Source organism: Topomyia yanbarensis, chromosome 2 (assembly GCF_030247195.1).
Source record: "Topomyia yanbarensis strain Yona2022 chromosome 2, ASM3024719v1, whole genome shotgun sequence".
Lineage (NCBI taxonomy): Eukaryota > Metazoa > Arthropoda > Insecta > Diptera > Culicidae > Topomyia > Topomyia yanbarensis.
In genome coordinates this window covers 131,187,503-131,206,191 of record NC_080671.1, presented here as the reverse complement: position 1 = coordinate 131,206,191, position 18,689 = coordinate 131,187,503, and the positions used below count along the sequence as shown (strand labels likewise).

Below are 18,689 nucleotides of genomic sequence, written 5' to 3'. Positions count from 1 at the left end.
GAAACAGTAAGCTCTTGCGGGACGACAAATTCCTTCAACGTTTTTAACTCCTCATATTTTTTGTGTGAGCCGGCTCGAGCGCGCTTCACTATTTTCCGTTGCGCATTCAGGGAAATACGTTGTTGAACTTCGTTTGGAAAAGTAGCAGAAACTAATCGTATCATTTTTGCCGGTCCACTATGATCTTCCGTTGCTTTTCTTTTTAATGCAGATCTGTATTTGATTTGTAAGACGTGGATTGGATCATATTCGTGGTTATGTTCTGTTTTGGAAACTAATTTATGTATTCCATCACATTTTTTCGTAACCACTCGGGATCGACACTTCCGACCTACGCTCCCGGTCGAGTGACTTCTACCTTTACACTCCCAGTAATATATACTATCCACCTGTGAATACAATGAAAAACTTTGTAAGACCACGTGATGTGTTCATAATCTTGATGAAAATGTAACGGCATGTGATCATGTGACCAATAGATGAAAAAATATTTCAAGCTAATATACGTACCGGTTTTCTGTTAGAATAGTACACAAATCCTCGGTAGCTTAGCACATCTTTATTCTTTGAACTTTTCAGAATTTCTGGCAATGGCTCTACAGTCTCTTCTTCGAATCCAAGAAAATCCTCTTCATCGGACATTTTGAATTACACAGCACGTATGAGCTCTCCAGCCGTTTTCCACTAAATGAATATAAATATATTGTGGAGAGAGCAGAACTGCGATTGAGTGTACTGAGCTAATGAGTGCCGGATAACTATCGGTATCTCAATTGGTTATGCCAGCAGTATATCACCACGCCACGTTTTTCACTCTATACGAACTAACACACCACACATGTCGATATGTAAGAAAGTTGGGAATGCGTTATTTGATAATAGTTCGTTTGGCATGATAATAAATAAAATAGGCTTTGATTCGGCAAAATGGTTATCTGTCATTCAAACTTCCAGAAAGCTGTGAGCGCTGAACCTGCACCTATGATTGAGTATGTCAGACAATCGTGTTGATCACAGGTTTGCTAGTGAGAGGTTTTTGACGAAAACCGGCGGATTTTCAGAGGCTTTGTGCCACTTCGTATCTTTTTCGCTGCATATTTAAATGAAACAGAGGAGTTTGTTTGCCAATAGTATATATTTATAATTAAACTTGTCGTAAACCCAAACTAATTAAACAACAAATTCATAGTCCCTATGTTTGAATAATCCGGTCAAATGAGCGAATCACAGATTTGCTTACGAGGGGCCGCCGCTTCCGCAACCGGTCGACGGCAACCTCGTCCAGCGCATCCTCAGCGACTTTGCACCGCTTGAATTGTCGGGCTCGGTTATGCGGCAAAGTCGCATTGCTCTAGGTACGCCTTAAACACTAGAGCAGTGAAGAAACCGATAGTAGTAAGTGTAAATCCATCAATAAATTGTCATTTCTTAAATTTGGTAAAACCTGATAATGATCATGCTATTAATTATCGTCTGGGTCGGAGTACCGTAATAGGGCTGGCTGTGTAGTAATTTTTACATGTTATAAAGAAGGATAATAAGCTTATTATTTCAGTTATTGAAACACTGTTTTGAAAAGCAACAATTCGCTGGCGAAAAAGTTCGGGCTTTTAAAGAAAGGAGTTTTCATGATGTGGAGAAGTGATACGTTTGCATACGATGGGAACGAGCCGGATGACCATTACCTGAAGATGCAAATTATTATGCCAAATGTCCGCTATGTTAAATGACAGTTATCAGTGTTATCACTTTGTCAAATTATGCCAAATGACCGTTTTCCGAAGTTAAAAATAATTATGCCGAATTTATGTTATGCCAAATAACCCGATTCCCTATCCGATAGTTTCAAGTTCCAGTAAAGCTTGAAAATTCGCTAGGAACATGTGTACTTTTTAAGTATTTTCCGAGCTGCTGGTTGCTTGTGTTGGTTTAAATGCAATGTTGATATCAACCTTCGTCAAAATGTGCACTTAGTGCGATTCCAAGAACTGCTCATGTTTGAAAGAAGAAATCAACTTCGGTGAGAAAAAAATAATATTTCAGTGTCAGATTGATTACATAGAAAACTAGAGTAAGCATGAAATTGCTTTGAGAACTTTTGTATTTAGAACAATGTTGGTCATCTTATATGAAAGTTAACATAATCGTGATTTTTTTTTATTTTGATTATAGAGGTTTTAACTATAAGGTCATTCGCCTCTTCGGGTTAGAAAAATCCCAGATGAACTGCGTACAAGGCAATCGATTTACCAACTACGCTATGCCTGCCCCCTATATTCGTGAAGTGTCATTCAACAAGGAATCTGTAATTGTAATCTATTATTCATATGATAGTCTGTTAGTTTCAAACTACAGACCAAGGAAATTGGAGGGATTTGCGAAAACGAAATATTTTTTGTATGGCGAATTTACGAATATTTGGATTGCTACCATTTTAAACTAAACTACTATTTGTATAATATGTAATTTAATTCGTGATATAATTCGTATCTTCAACGGTATTGGTATCTTGCTTTCCAAATTTTTGTTCTTTCGATGCCTTACTTTTGTTTGCAGCCTAAATTCAAAAGAAGGAAAAATCTCAAGAATAGTTCATAAAGTTCATTAAAAGAAAAAAGCCTCAAAACAAAATAATCAAAAGCTAATGACAATTTACTATATATGTATAAAAGAAGGCAAAATGTCAATGTAAGTTATAATCGAAATCAAAAATATTTTCGAAGAATTGACAAGATTCAGGAGAATGTGAACGCTTAGAAATTCTTAGTTGCATTTAAAATCAATGAAATTAAAAAAAATGTTCATGTTCAAAGAAAAAAGAAAAACTAAAAAAATGTTGGCTGCAAATAGGTCTTCTCAAAAAGTGCAATGTGGAATGGCAGTACTGCCCATGATTGCATATTTGTACGTTTTCTATGGGATTTCCTATCTTTATGGGACTGATTTGCGATCATGGGCAGTGTAGTTTTATTGAATTTACGGAAAATTCGGATAATTGGTATAGTTCATTTCGGGCAATGATATTTCGGGAAACTGCATCCCAGAGTATTGCCGATTTGGTGACCTATTATTTCAGTTATTGACCTACAGGTCTACACCTGAGTAATTAGGTTTAATTACCATTATGCCAAATGGTTATTAGGCCAAATGATCATTATGCCAAATGGGCATTATGCCAAATGGCAATCTATCTTCAGTTTTGTTTTAGTCGATTATGCTAAATGACCTTTATGCCAAATGGCTTTATGCCAAACGACCACTCGACTCTCGCTATGGTTATGCCAAGTGGCTTTATGCCAAACGACTTTATGCTAAATGACGTTATGCCAAATGACTTTACTGCCCATAACGGCATGAGAGTCCCATGTTGAAAAACAGCAAGCCGAGAAAAACGCTGTTCAAGATTGTGTTTTGGTTGTTTGGTATTTTTTTGATATTTTCTGAACAAACCCGGTAATCTTATTTGTGCAGTGTGATTCAGTGGTGATACAGAATACAATCCAACGGATAACTCATTTTCGACAAAAATCCACATGGGACTCTTATGCGTTTATGGGCAGTTTATGCCAAACGGGCTTCCCCCGGTTAGAACAGCGTCTGCCATCTTTGTTCAATGCATTTAATCAAGTTATAGGGCAACAATAGGGGCACTCGATTCGAGTTTTCGTTGCATTCAAACACGAACATTTTGACGGCGCCGATGGTTGGGTGGTTAGCGTGACCGCCACCCACCCCAGTTGGTCTGGGTTCAATCCCAGTCGAGGTCGTTGAGATTTTTCAGAGGTGAGAAAAATCTGAGGTCACGCCTTCCTTCGGAAGGGAAGTAAAGCCGTTGGTCCCCGGTCCATGAGTTGATGGGTCGATATCTCCAATCCAGATAGTAGGCGTTTCACCAATCTGGCGTCGGTGTTTGGCCTCGTAGCCGAAATAGGCCGACGGAAAATAAACAGAATTGGAAGAAGAAGAAGAAGAAGAACACGAACATTTTCAGGGCATTCGTGTTATTATCTTGGTTCTTAAAAACGAAGCAAAGCTGTTGATGCCAATTTGTACGCATTTCATTGATTAGGCCGAGTAATTAATGAATTAGTGTGGTACCATCCCAAATAGGATGAAAATTGGCACTTTACTCTAATTATTACACTTTTTGTTTAACCGTTGTGTGTCCGACGCGGAACCCGGGTACCTTTTTAAGTTTCAATTAATTAAATTCCTATGTTTTATCCATAGCTGGAAATTGAAACTTTATGACATCTTAGAACTTCACTAAGTCAAGCTTTTGGGTTAATAATATTGTTGATATAGTAAGGGTGGGAGTGACGAGGGGCTCCTGATTTTTTTTACTACGTAACAGGCCGACGTGGGTACCCGGGTACCCACAAAGCTAAAATGCCCGTAACTAAGGTAATATCCAACCGATTTCGATACTTTTGGCCGTTTTAGATTCAGGAACTCATCCACTTTTGGACTCGGTAAAAATAAATCGGTTTACTTCATTCGGTTCCCGGGAATTCGGGTTTCCGGAAGCAGGTTCCTGTGCTGGGGAGCTATTTGCGAACTTCAATGGAATACTAGCAATATGGGTATCAAAATTCTTGGAATTGCATTAGTAGGCTGTATCTCATGGTTTTGGAACCATTTGGTGATTTGACCCCGGAACGGAGATTCCGGAGCAGGTTCCCGTGGGGCCGTGAGTGGCCATTTCATTCCAATTCCATTTTTCAAATTACCATAGGGTCCAGTAACAATAAAAAACAGACTTCCGAGACAATTTGAAGAGTTTTGATACTCATATTGCTAGTACATTATTAAAATTTACAAATCATATCCTAGTACTGGAACATTACTCTGGAAAATGCGGATTACCAAAAACCAGATCCATTATTCTTGTTCTATTGTACAGAATCAAAAAGTGGACGAGTTCCTGAATCCAAAATATCTAAAAGTGTCCAAATCGGTTAAAGGAAGCCATAGTTATGAGCATTTCAATTTGTGGGTACCCTCGTTGGCCTGTTAAAGGTGTTTTTTTTGTTGGACACATAACTGTTAAAGTGAGTCAGCGTCGACTTTCGTGGTAGTCGTAAGATGCGTGCTAAGTATAATAAGAATTTAATAGACATCTCTACAATTATATTGAACTTAACCAGCTATTGAATCATAGTTTGGATAAATGAGAAAGGCACAATTGCACCACTAGGTGGATTAAAACGGGTTTTTGTCATATTCATTGGTTCACCTTTAATACATTAAATGATCAATAAATTATATTAGTTGTTCTTATTGTACTGAGTACTTGCATATGTTTTTAGAGTAGTTCATGCACTATCTTACTGTCACGTTAATCATATTTCCATATCAACATTTGAATAGGGCTAATAAGATTTGTAAACAAACTTTTGTTTTGCTGATTTCTCCTAATTTATTATCATTTCAACACAGAAAACATTTGAAAATGATTCTACCAAGGGTAAAGATGTTGATTCATGTGTATTTTTCATGAAATTCAACTCGGTGGCGGAATAATGAGCGAAATAAGTTTGTTTACAAAAGTCTCATTCGCCCTTTTGAAGAATTACTATTGATTTCTTCATGAGTATAACAATATTGTAGCTTGATTATAGACACAAAAGGTGACAAATTTGTTTCTCTTCGTTCTTATTGTTTTAAATCTTGTTCTAGTAAATTATGTCATCAGTTGTATATCCGACATACAAAGTTACTCGTTTCAGGTATTTCGGTTGGGCTTATTTCATACTATTTAAAATGTACCTTAGCTATCATAACGATTCGTGCGAGTAATTATAACATGAGAATCAATCGTCCGCGGAGAATGAAGCCAATACATAATTGCCATTACTAATGATACTAAAAGTTATGCGCGATAAATAATGGGTTTGTAATACACGTAATACAACATCTAATTGCAAAGATATGTCGACAAATGTCTCGAGGCACTAAAAGTAATCGGTTTTCATTATAATGTATTGCTTTTAGTATGCCGTGTGTCGCCGGAATGAAAGAGCAAAGAATAATAAGATCTTTCATCTGCCATTTGATTCAATTAAACATAAGCAACATTCCCGACAGTCGGCTGTCCGGAGCTGAAGTTGTTTTCTTTTTTACAAACCGAGCATTTCAAAATTAGTTTAATAAACGATAAATCTATCATAAATTCTCGGCAGCCGGCTGCCCAGAGCAATAAACATAAGATATCACTAGTGTAAGTTGCATTGATCGTATCACTCATAAAGGTGAATCCAGATTTGTGTGACTCTCTACCCGCTCCTACTAACAAATATTCTTTCACGTGGCAAACGTGTAGAAGCAGAGGTATCCAAGGTCTCCATAACTACGTTTGTTACACTAACATTCATTACTTTCCCCAAAGACTGTGAGGTTGTGGTCGGCGTCGTTATTGGCATGTCAAAGTAGAGAACTCTCGAAACGGGCATATTGAGGATGGATAGCTACTCCTATGCCCCATTCGTTGATTATCTATGCAATTTCGCTTGTTCTGGCCAAGCACGGAGTAACAACTATGAATGGTCCGATTATCATACTCATGCTTAATTTTATCATGCAAAAATATGCGCCTGAACAACATCTTCAAATTTTGGAATGCTCAAACAAAAATGACCAAAATTTCGTCCTTTCAAGCGAACCTTATTTTTGGTGCATGGGGTTTAAATAAACCATACTGCCTATTCAGTGTTATCAGCGACCTGAGAAGAGCCTATAGAAAAACCCATTTCATTCCAATACAGTGACTGTGTGGTGCAGTTTGTACGCGAACGACATGCTGGGTCCATTCTCTTCAAAATTGATACTGGAGGGCAATATCGAAACATGGAGGACGTTTTATATAAATAATTTGGGGAAACAAGTCATACGGCCGTTGGAATCATCGATTTATTGAAGATGATGTTCGATAGACGAATCTTATCCAAAAAAACTACAAGGGGCAGCCCTATGGGGTTGCACGAACTGTAGACGTAGGACTATACTACTTAATGTAAAATATTTATTTTCTTAGTACTTAGTTTTTGGGAAAAACACCCGGACCGGTGAAGAAAAATCAAATTTTAGACAATATAATCACATCTCATGTATAGACCAACCTTTCTAGTTGCTCTCAAACAGATCCTAAAAGTTCAAACTCCCATGGATAACCCCAAGTTTGTAGATGTGTTTCGATGCCACAGGATTGAAAAATGGTTAATATTACGTCATGAAAATTCAATTCTTCCGTGACAATTTTTTTTGCCTGCAAAATGCCCTGTGTGTATGCAAAGCTCACGATTTGTTGGGATATTAGCATTGATCGGAAAATGCTTACCACCGCCACATGTTCATTTTACCCACTCGCTATAAACATGTCTCATTTTTGGACATGTTTAGAAATCAAGAATCATGTTTGAAAAAATGTGTTTATGACGAAGTATTTTTACCAGATATGTACAAAACATGTCTAACAAGAAACATAAGGTGTAATATCTCATTCACTTATTAGTTAGAAAATAATGACTTTGTTTAACGTGTTCATTTTACCGCCAGTTCCCCTACATACCAACACATTTGCCCCAAACATTGAACCCAAGTGTACAATGCAAAATGAGTCAACGCTGATGATGATGGGTAGAGCGAAAGAGACAACTAGTACCACCACGACACTATTAGCGCGTTTCACCAAAATTCCACGCAGCCTTTCCCGATTGAAAGGAATGGCCACGCTTAGCCCATCTGTCATAATATCGTGATTTTGCATAGCGAAGGGCTGAATGAATTTGTTCCAAAAAGCAGCCCTGCGTTATGCAACACTTTGTGCAGGTTGATTATACCAGTTGCAAGTGGGGCCAAATTCACCAAGTTCCGTAAGATTCCTTTAAAATTACAGAATTGATAAAATTGCTTAGATGAGCTAAACTAATTAATCAAATCCTGTTTTAAAAACTATCCTTGTGTTTAAACCAAAATGGGAAGCTTATTACTACCACTACATTACTTAATTTCAAGCGCAAATAGCAAATACATGTGCTAGTTAAATTAAAAATTTACTGGCAACATTACAGCGGCATTTAGGAAGCAGTTGGAGCGGTCGCCTGTTGGACGACACAGGGTAGCGTCCCTCCACAGCCAGTGTAACGGACTTCTAGCTCATCTACACTGGCTGTAAAAAACACAGCGCAGTGATCTGCTTCGCCAGCCGTTCAACAGGGAACTGAGCGTGTCTGGCCAAGCCCGTTCTTTAAATAGTCGATGATGACGTCATTCTTAGAAGCGTTGCGCGCTAGGTACACCAATCCGTCGTACAGGGCTTGGGAAGCGCTATCTTCTGTGTGTTAATGCGCGATATTTTGACAAGGTTGTATATTATTTAATTTTTTAATGCTATGATATCAAAAATCTTTGGGTTTATCTATTGGAATCTATTCTTAGAAGTATTTCGGGGCGATTTGTGCAAAAAAATTGAAAATTTATCGTGAGATGGCTAAATTATATGCGTTTAAAATTGGACCAAATTTTCGTTACAAATTTTCGTTACATACCATTACAAAATTTTCGTTACATACCATTTTTGTAGAATTTGCAGAGTGCACCCCCATATCGAAAACAAGGACGTAGTCCTACGTCAAAACAGAATGCCGATTGGCTGCCTCGTTCACTGTCCTCGTTGACCGTACTCTGTCCCTAAGATACTGCTGGTATATCGAGCTTGGAATCAGACCTATTTGTAAATATCTTTCACAAACAGAATACAAACTAAAATGTGTTTACTTAATTCAATTCAAAACTATCAAACAAACTGAATAAAAAAGCTCTCCCCTAGAAGTAGAGAGGTAGTCCTTGGGGGGGAACAATGGCGGCGCCCAATGGAGTTTAGTCGGTATTACCTAGTTATGGCGACGTCACCATGAGAGTCCGACACACCCCGTTGTGGTAGCTTGGCATCTACTAATAGCACGTGTACTGGGTTAGTACGTAAATTTTATTCTCCATTGTAAAAAAAAATAAGAATAAAAAAGCTCAGCAAGTGGTTACATTAAACTGTGTTATATCAGCTTTACTGTTCGCTTTAGACACGAAAGACTTATGATGAGACCAGGAATACAATAGAAGAGGATCCTATGTGAAAATAATTATGAATACTCTACTGACAAAAACGCATACGAAGACACAGGAGAATATTTCACCCATCTCTCATTACCTGATATTAAAAGTGCACGTACATTTCTTTCATTTTATCTCCATTACTATACAAACGGCCTTGTTGTAAGGAAACGAACTATCTTTGACCCATTCTATTTATTACATTCTCAATTCATCCGTAATTTTATTTTACATTAGATGTGTTCGGAGAGATGAAACAGAAAAAAAGAACGAATAAAAAACATCTATAATTGTTTTACGGTATTCACAATATTATTTCGGTTGCTTTATATTATAATTTGTAATAAAAAGACATTGGTTTCTTCACAATCAACATCTGTGTTGGGGATCCTTGCATGAATCAAGGATATTCTTGTTTTTTTCTGTTATTTCTTCGTCAAGAAATAATTTAATTTGCTCCTGGACATAATTTAGCCAATTTGTCCCCATCTCCCACAAAAATAACACCATAAAAATAGGTATTTTACGAAATAGATGAAACTATATCGGTTTTAAACCCTAGACTTCGTCTCGTGACGGCGAGAGTTCCAATGGCGGTCCTGCTTCTTCTGCTTTCTTTCTAATGGTTTGCTTCGTGTTTTTAGTAGATATTTGAATTTGCTTCCGATTTATTGACAAGCACTTACAACAGCAAACTAGTGGCATGCATCGCACTGATTTACTGGTGACCGTGGGTGGAAATGTTGATCTTGTGTACCAACCGCCGACCCCACCATGCTTCCAGATCGAACGGGGTGAAACCTGCCAACCGCGGCTCAGGTACACTCTTGTAGAATACTGGAGGTGTTTGGCTTTTGTCTTGTGTAATCTGCAATGATACGGAAAGAGGAAAAAATAATCAAGGTCTTATGTTCCATGTCGATTGAACTAAAGGACGATACAAGACGATCAAGTAGCATGTAGTCTTCCTAAAACAGACTTAAATTTGAAGTTTGTTTACAGACTTTCGTCGAAATGCTTCGATATCCGGAAACTGCCGGGATTAACCTCCATTCTGAGCAATAAGAGATACTAACAATCAACACAACTAGGCATTCGAAGGAACTGTTCGAAACTACATTCGTCCTCGAATGTACTGTAAGGATTTCTTTTCGAGTATCACCTTCTCAGGTCACACTAATAAAAATTTTAAAATAAAGACTGATACTAAAATTTCTCGACCTAACAAACTAATCTGTAGCTTAAGGCTATGACTAGCAGTTAAATAATGATAAACGCTGTTTTGCTAAATCTAATTCCAACATATACGATTGGTATTTAACAGCGTCATATCACCTTCCAATTGTTTACCTCTGTGCGGTATGTTGGACAATTGCTTGACAAGTGCAAAGACACCACCTTGAATCCAACTAACACTACCACAAAGAATTGTTCACAATAGAAGGCAGTAAGACGAAATACGTGAGTTTCCGATAATGCTTCGATGCGGGTATCAAGTTAGACAAAAGTGTCTTTACTAATATAATAGGTTATTCGCTCTGCTATTTGACTCTAAGATTGGTTTCGATCCATCTCGACATAGTTTTAATAGAAGACACACATTCTTTCGAAAAAACAGACAAACAACCAAAATACTTACGCTATTCCATGCTTCATTAATGTATCGTATCAGCTCATCATGCTGAGAATGCTGGAACTGACTTGGTATTTGCTGCAGCAGCTGTTGAGGTTGCTGCTGCTGCTGCTGTTGCTGTTGCGGTTGTTGCTGGTGATGTTGGTGTGGACTGGTCTGCTGTTGCTGGTGATATGAATGTGATTGATAGCTATCTCGTGACGGCATGCCACCAGGCCGTCTTGACATTCCCGGGGACACCATAGGTCCCTGTCGTCTAATATTGAAAATGAGGCAAAGCAAAAACAAAACATTAATAAAGTCAACGAGCGTAATGGAAAATAAAATGGATCCAAACTCCCGCTCCAAATCAAACTGCAGCATAACAATACACATATGCGGAAATGGAAGAATTAGTGTGAATAAAAGAAAACTACTTACCCAATGCTTCGTTCCATAATTTTACCAGCAAAGAAGAAAACACCCAAAAATGCAACTTCAATTCCACCAATAGGACTTCCGTAATGCAGCAGCAAATTAGTCTTTAATTCGTAAATACACCGAGATTCCTCCGTCGCGAATAGCGAATATTTCGAATCAAAATCCTCGCTTTTTCACTCGCCTTACGGGGTGCCAAAATGAAAATAAAGCCCCCTCTTCTAATACGCTGGCCTTTATGGACTGCTTTTCCCTTTGTTGTGACAGCAAATCGAAATAATACTGTTCACTTACTGGTACTTCAAAATGAAAGATTACCTCTCGTTTGCTGCATATGCAGGTAGCCCCGCAGGTTACTAGTGGTTTTCTCACCGTTTGTTGCGGGTAGTTGGGGAAAGGTTTTTTTTGCTTACCGTCACGTATTTTGCAACTTCAAAAAACCACAATGCTGAACAAACTGTACGTTGATTAAGCAGTGTTTTGGTTGTACGCGCGGGTGCAAGAGACGTGAATATTATAGGAAAAGAAGAAAAAACCATCAGCAAATTGACAGGTAAACAGCTGTCAAAGCATCAGAAACGGCCGCCCGTTGAAAGAGCGAAGATGCTAAACGGCAACAATGCATGAGTGCCTATGCAGCAGATTTGTACTCACGAATTCTCATTCATACGGTTAATTCGAAAACCTCATTATAACAGTAATATATTCAATTTTACTTATCTCGACAATTTCACATTAAGATTTCTGACAGCTGATTTACAACCACAGAAGCAATGTATCGTCAAAGGATTTTGGTTTGTTTGCCTCACGAAATACCTAAGCTCAACCGGTTTCTGCAGTGCAAAATGTTTTGTTTATAAAGTGAAATATCCTTTATAATATGACGCAGAATTATTCAATAAAATCACAATTCGTACACGCAGAAAAATTTAGCATATTTAAACCAAAAATATGTGTTATTGAATTCAATCAATTATTGTTTATCACTTTAACCAACAAAATTATTAATTTCACAATATTTTTTTTATTAGAAAAACAATGTATTTTTGCTTTCAATAAAAACATTTTTAATTTCAATAATTTTCTTTTATTTTCAATAAAAAAATTGTTAGAAAGCAAAACGATAAACTTTTTTATTGAAACAATAAATAAATTTTATTAAATTCAATAAATAAATGTATTGTCTCCCGACCAATAATTTTATTTATTGAATTTCTCGACAAACATATGATTACGGCCTAAAATCCAACTGTCAAAATCCACTTTGAATGGAAATTCCGGACAAACCGTTACTAGCCGAACACAGTTCACAACAGTTTATGAAAAAAAAATATTTTTCTTTCCATTACTATAAACATCTCTGATTGGCGCGTAACGGTTTGTCCGGAATTTCCATTCAAAGTGGATTTTGACAGTTGGCTTTTAGGCCGTAATCATATGTTTGTCGAGATTTAATCCATATTTTTACTGAACCTATAAATCTTTTTTCTGCGTGTACGTATTTTTACGACTGACATTTTTGGAGATAAAATTCATAATTTTATAACATCCAACATGAAGAATTAAATTCTTCATCAATAAAAGTCATCTTTCTTAATGCAATTATATACGTTTAAGCCTTAAAACACAGACTAACAGACGTAACACTCGAAAACAATGCTTCGCCCGCTTTAACAGTCATTTTAAATATATTTATCATTAGGACCATGGATGCCAGGTGATATTTTGAAAAATCTGTGCGCAGCCCATTTAAAAATCTGTGTCTATCTGTGTCACGGAAAACTTACAAATTTCGCTGAAAACAAGATGTGGTGACCTTTTTTTGGTTTTTGCGTGTGTCAAAAATTAAGCGCGAGGTAAAAAATTGAGAAATCTGTGCTAATCTGTGCATTTTAGAAGAAAGCTGTGGAAATCTGTGCGTTAAAGCAGAAAACTGTGGAAATCTGTGCAGTTCTTGCTATCTGTGCAGCATATTGAAAATCTGTGAAACACAGATAAATCTGTGCACCTGGCATCCCTGATTAGGACTGAGGCCGCATTTGAAATGTTGACGCCACTGACATACGAACAAGCCCCCGCATGTGAAAATTGTTCCCAGACCTAAGGGGTAAGCTACCAGAAAATGAGTGTTTGGGACCGTGAATAAAAGGTGGAGTTAATTTTCTGGGAAAACTTGCTGATCGGTATTTTTTGGAGGTATTTCCTCATAGTGTTATCACAGACTAACAGACACAACACTATGAGGGAATTCCCTCAAAAAACCGATCTGGCAATTTCTCCAGAACGCTAGCTCCACCTTTTATTAATGGTCCCAAACACTCATTTGCTGGTGGGTTACCCCTCAGGTTTGGGAACGATTTTTCACTAGTATCACTCATATGTTTGTTCATATGTCAGTGGCGCCAAAATTGCAACTACAAATATATTTAAAATGACCGTTAAAGCGGGCGAAGCATTATTTTCGAGTGTTATGTCTGTTAGTCCGGACTTAAAACTTCAAAATGGTTTTTTATTGATTTTTAACGAAGATGTAAACACGTCCTTGTTTGAAACTATTCTTACTTTTGCCACAAGGGTTAAAAACATTACACACACAAACATATTAGTAAAAGTAAGAGTGCTCCATACTTAGTAAAAAACAACCAACACCTACTATCAGGTTGAAAGTAAAACTTTTAAATTAATCAAGAATAATAATCAAAATAAAAGTTTTCCTTTTAAGCTAATGAAGAATAGTAATCAAAATAAAAGTTTTATTTTCAAACAAATAGTATGCGTTGGTTGCTTTTGCTAACCCTAATAAACATCTTATGATCCAAGAGCCTAACGATCTGTTCAGGGTATAATCCAATCAATACGTGGAATCGTTGGGCTATATGGGTTAAAGTTCGTGTATAATTTTTTTTATTAGGAAAGAGTGAAAAACTTCTATTTTTACCAATATTTTTTATCTGTGTGCAGATAACCTAACAAATGGATGGTCTTTGTTCAATTTCATAAAATAACAGGCTCCTACAGTGATTTTGTACTTTTTAAGTGACCTATAGTAGATCTCATGAAACACAAAACAAAAATGATGTGTGAAAAATGTTTCATACCCTCAAAATTTTCATTTATAAGTTAAAAACTATTTTTCGGCTCTAAAAAAATTTCCACGCTGACATTTTTCAACCGATTTTTAATATTTTAAGTGGTTTGGAAAGAAGAAGAAATTACCTATCTACGGCATGCTATATTACGTTCTTTTGTTAGAAAGGCTCTGCATTTTAAGGACAACTTGAAAACAACCATTATTTTGCGATTTTTTCACGAAAATGATGAAAATTGCTCAACATTCTTCTAAAGAAGCTTTGAAAAATTAAAATTTAGAGAGACCATTTCCACATCTAACGACCAGATATCAGATTAGCTCACAGTTTTAGCTATACTTCCTCGACCAGCTATTTGGAGTTCAAATTGCTGTAGTTTAGTAGAAAGTAAATCACTCTCGGTGGCCGACTATCCAGAGTTTAAACACAGAAAACGTAACTAAATATCTATGCTCTGAATATTCATGTACATATTAAGAGACTAACCAACCCACCACATAAACCATTCATTTCGTGGTCGCATTGCCTGTTTGTGGCATATCCTAGACTAACTGCCCTAGGGGCAGATCACTTGTGATGCATTTTTAAAAATCACCGAAATTAAATGCATTTCTTTCCATTAAAATACAAATTCATAATGTATTTTGCGTTGCGTGAATGTATTTTTTTGTTGCGTGTAAGACGCCAAAACCCTACAATAACTAGCCCTACATTCAACAAAACGTCCAACAAAGTGGGTCAACGTAGGACATTTGTTAAACAAACGATGCAAAAATGTAAATCTTTTTTTTTTCTAATTTGATGCAAATTTGTTATACATTACTACCAGAGTTTTTAATAGTAGAGTTGCGTAAAGAGGATTGGCAACATTGGACCAATCATTGGTCTTTTTTAAATTTTGGCAACCTTTTATTTTTAGTTAAATTTCAAATGACTTAACCCGAACGCTTCAGTTAGAAGTTAACTTTGCGCATTTAAAAATTTAAAATTAAGTGTTTAGTTTTATTTTGTAAAAATCAGTACGATAAATAACATCGTATAAAGAATTTAAGCTTTTTCCGGTTCTCAACTGATCCGCAACTAAGAAAGAAATGCATTGATTTTTGCCGCTTGCCATCTGATTGGGGTGTGACAAAAAACAGTCGAATTTGCAGCGTAAGATAAATTTGAAACAGGTACATATGTATAAGTGGAATACATACACAAATTTGTCAAAATTTTAGCTGCACTTTAACTATGAGAAATACCTTCATATTTCCACTGTCGGTGGAAGAGCTGTTCCGGTGTTTAAAATAGTGCCAAATTTGAATATCAGTGAACATATATTTTTTTAATAATTGTCATTAAGCAAAATATTAACATTATTTAAATGTTAATATTACATCATTCAATTTTTTCTCATAATTATAATCACATAATAACGATACTCCCCACGCATTTGAGCATTGTTATTCTTCGTGTCCGATAGGTAGACGTTTTGAGTGTTCAATAGGTAGATTTGCTTCAGTCTTTGCGCAACTGTTCTTTATAAACTGTGATTACTACAGTGATCTGCCCCTAGTACACGGGGCACTTACATTACCTAGCAGTAGGTAATTTGACGTCAGATTATTTTCCTTCCTCCAATGGAAAACGAAATAGTGGTAGTTAAATTTTACCAAAAAAAAAGAACAGGATATTCTACAGGGTCGACTAAACTTCATCCTATTACTTTTCGGTTATATGATCATTAGAGTGGGACATGGTTATATGAAAAAAATAAAATTTTGCTCCGAGTACATTTTTGGGTCCCATTTAGCTCCCAGAACAACGCTGTAAATTTTTTGCTCGATCGGTGAAACTATATTTTTGCGCCCACGGTTTGAAGTTTACATGGGATTTCGTATGGGAAAATTGTCTTTTGTAAATTAATTCTTCCAAGAGTCGCCCGTTACCTCCTAAAAATAAATAGATGTCTGATTTTTGTAGGAAATATGTCAAGGAAACAAAGTCTAGAAGACCGCAAAACGATCTGATACTCGTGGAAAAAGTTATTGAGCAAAAACCGATTGATGCCCTGAAGATTGATAAAAATCTCACTTTTCATAGCATCACTGCTTCTGACGGTCGAATTATATACAAAAATTTAAACTTTCTCTTATTATGTACAAAAGAAGCCTCAATTTATCCCTTAAAACTCTTGCGAAGTGGCCAAACAGTATAGATAAATGATTTAGACACATTAAGAGAAGATTAAAACAAAATTGCTTATAATTGTAGAACCAACAGCAGTGGTGCTAGAAAAAATGAACATTTTATCAATCGTCAGAGCATCAATCGGTTTCTGCTTAATAACTTTTTTCTCAAGCATCAGATCGTTTCGTGGTTTTCGAGACTTTGTTTCTTTGTTAAATTTCCTATAAAAACCACATAACGAATTATTTTTAGGAAGTAATGGGCGACTCCTGGAGGAATTATTTTGTGAAAGTTAATTTTCCCATACAAAATCCCATGTAAACTTTAAATAGCGGGCGCAAAAATATAGTTTCATAGATCGAGCTAAAAATTTGCACAGTTGTTCTAGGACCCAAATGGTACCTAAAAAGTTGCTCGGAGCTGGAATCTATTTTTTGTCCCACCCTAATTATCATGCTCCCCACTAGTTTTTCAACAGAGGAATAAGAATGGTAATTTAAATTGCTACTGGTTGGTAATAGAATTTAAACGCGTAGTTGAGTGATACGGAAAAACTCTGACCACTCCATTTTGAGTTTATATTGATGTCCTCGATCCCTGGGAAGACCCACGGATATTTTTTTCCTTGATTAGATTTTATATATACATAGCATATTTGACTATCTGCTTCCTTATTCTCTGCTCTAAATTCTATACATTGAACATATTCGAGCTATGCACTCTTTGAATGCATTCTCGAAGTATATGCCATAAAATGTATAAAAATCATAGCAGAATAAACAATGAGAACTGACATACAAGTAAAGTGTTCAATGCTAGGTTCAATGTGTGTAAGAAATAAAACTGTCGTTTTGAAATACCACCACCAAGTACCAACTTGCCACTAGCTGGCGCTATGATCGACCAGCAAACGCTATACGGGCGTTTCGTGCAAGCTTGAATACATTGGTGATTCATGCACGCGAACCCGAGATGCATTATAGTACAGGTGTTCACATTTGTCAAGTTTGAGTGTGTTGGTTTGTTGCTAGTGAAATTAATCATGGCGGCCCAGGACTGCGAAGCACATAATCAACAAACCGACCAATTGAAACGAAGCTTGTAAGCACGTGGTAAAAATAAGCATGGCGTCCGGGATCGCAAAAGAGCAAATGTTTACATCACTAACCAATCAGAATGAAGTATGGGACCACGTGCTTCTGTTTTCTTCTTCATTTCTTCTTGTTTGCCCGAAAAAAGTGACAGCTGATACACACATAGAAAAAAATGTGTACACCTGTATACACCTCGACGCGAACCTGTATGCGGGGGTGATTTCCAACGTATTTTCATTTAAATGTTTACACAGGTTTTTCGGGAAGGTTTGCTCTAGCTTATAAAGCATAAAAGTCTCATATGGATTTTTGTCGAAAATGAGTTATCTGTTGGATTGTATTCTGTATCATCACTGAATTGCAATGCGTAAATAGGATTATTAGGTTTGTTTAGATAATATCGAAAAAATAACAAAACATGGTTGTCCCATCCATAAGGCTAAATGAAAATGTAAATCTTTAACTTTTTCTTGGCTTACTGTTTTTCAATATGGAACTCTTATGCTTTTATGGGTAGTATAGGTTTGTGCTAGCACACGGAGCGAAAATACTTGCTCCTTTTTACTCCAGTTTCCTACCAGTAGAAGAGAAAATATGAAAAGAGAGTACAGAAACGGTTTTCTCCGGAGTACTTCCAGTTTCTCCTGGTACTGGAACTAACCTTAAATGTCTGTTATCTGTGGAATAAACGAGACGGAAGTAAAAAAAACATGTAGTAGAATTCAAATTGGATGCATCATCGGCTAGGACATAAAAAGGTAGATCGTATCTGTTCAATTCGAAATTCAAATTTCAGTTCAAATTTCAGAATCACTATAGAGTGATATTCGGAAGCTCCGATTTGTCCGCATAATCTACTTCGATCTATTTCACTTCCTCTGAACTTTTTTCCCTGTAGTATACTAGATCAAGCATATTTTTCTATCTGTTTCTCTTTTCTTCTGCTGAAAATTATATGCATATTCGGTCTATCCACCCAATGAATGCGTAATAGATGTGTATGTTAAAATATTCACAGAAAAGACAGCAGAATAAACGAGACGGAAACAGAAAATGTCTGGGGAACATTTATTAATTTAAGTACAAATCAAGCATGATTTTTGAAAACAGCGAAACTCGCACTTCACCCAAACAGAGAAAACGGCGATGACATTTTCGAAGTTTTGTTTTAAA

The 18,689-nt window shown here is 36.5% G+C and overlaps 1 protein-coding gene across 2 annotated transcripts; it reads right to left on the bottom strand.

The window, feature by feature from the left end:
* Positions 1-9,398: 9,398 nt before the first annotated feature.
* Positions 9,399-11,687, bottom strand: LOC131681355 (putative uncharacterized protein DDB_G0268364). 2 transcript variants are annotated; one of them, XM_058962111.1, is made up of 4 exons: positions 11,477-11,687; positions 11,162-11,411; positions 10,748-10,997; positions 9,399-9,976 (listed from the first exon to the last, which is right to left on the bottom strand). In XM_058962111.1, the coding sequence occupies exons 2-4, from the start codon at positions 11,176-11,178 to the stop codon at positions 9,827-9,829; spliced, it is 417 nt and encodes a 138-aa protein (XP_058818094.1). In that variant the 5' UTR covers positions 11,179-11,411; positions 11,477-11,687; the 3' UTR covers positions 9,399-9,826. The 2 variants fall into 2 exon arrangements, with proteins under 2 accessions (XP_058818094.1, XP_058818093.1); XM_058962110.1 differs by having other exon boundaries at positions 11,162-11,687.
* Between the last annotated feature and the right edge of the window lie 7,002 nt (positions 11,688-18,689).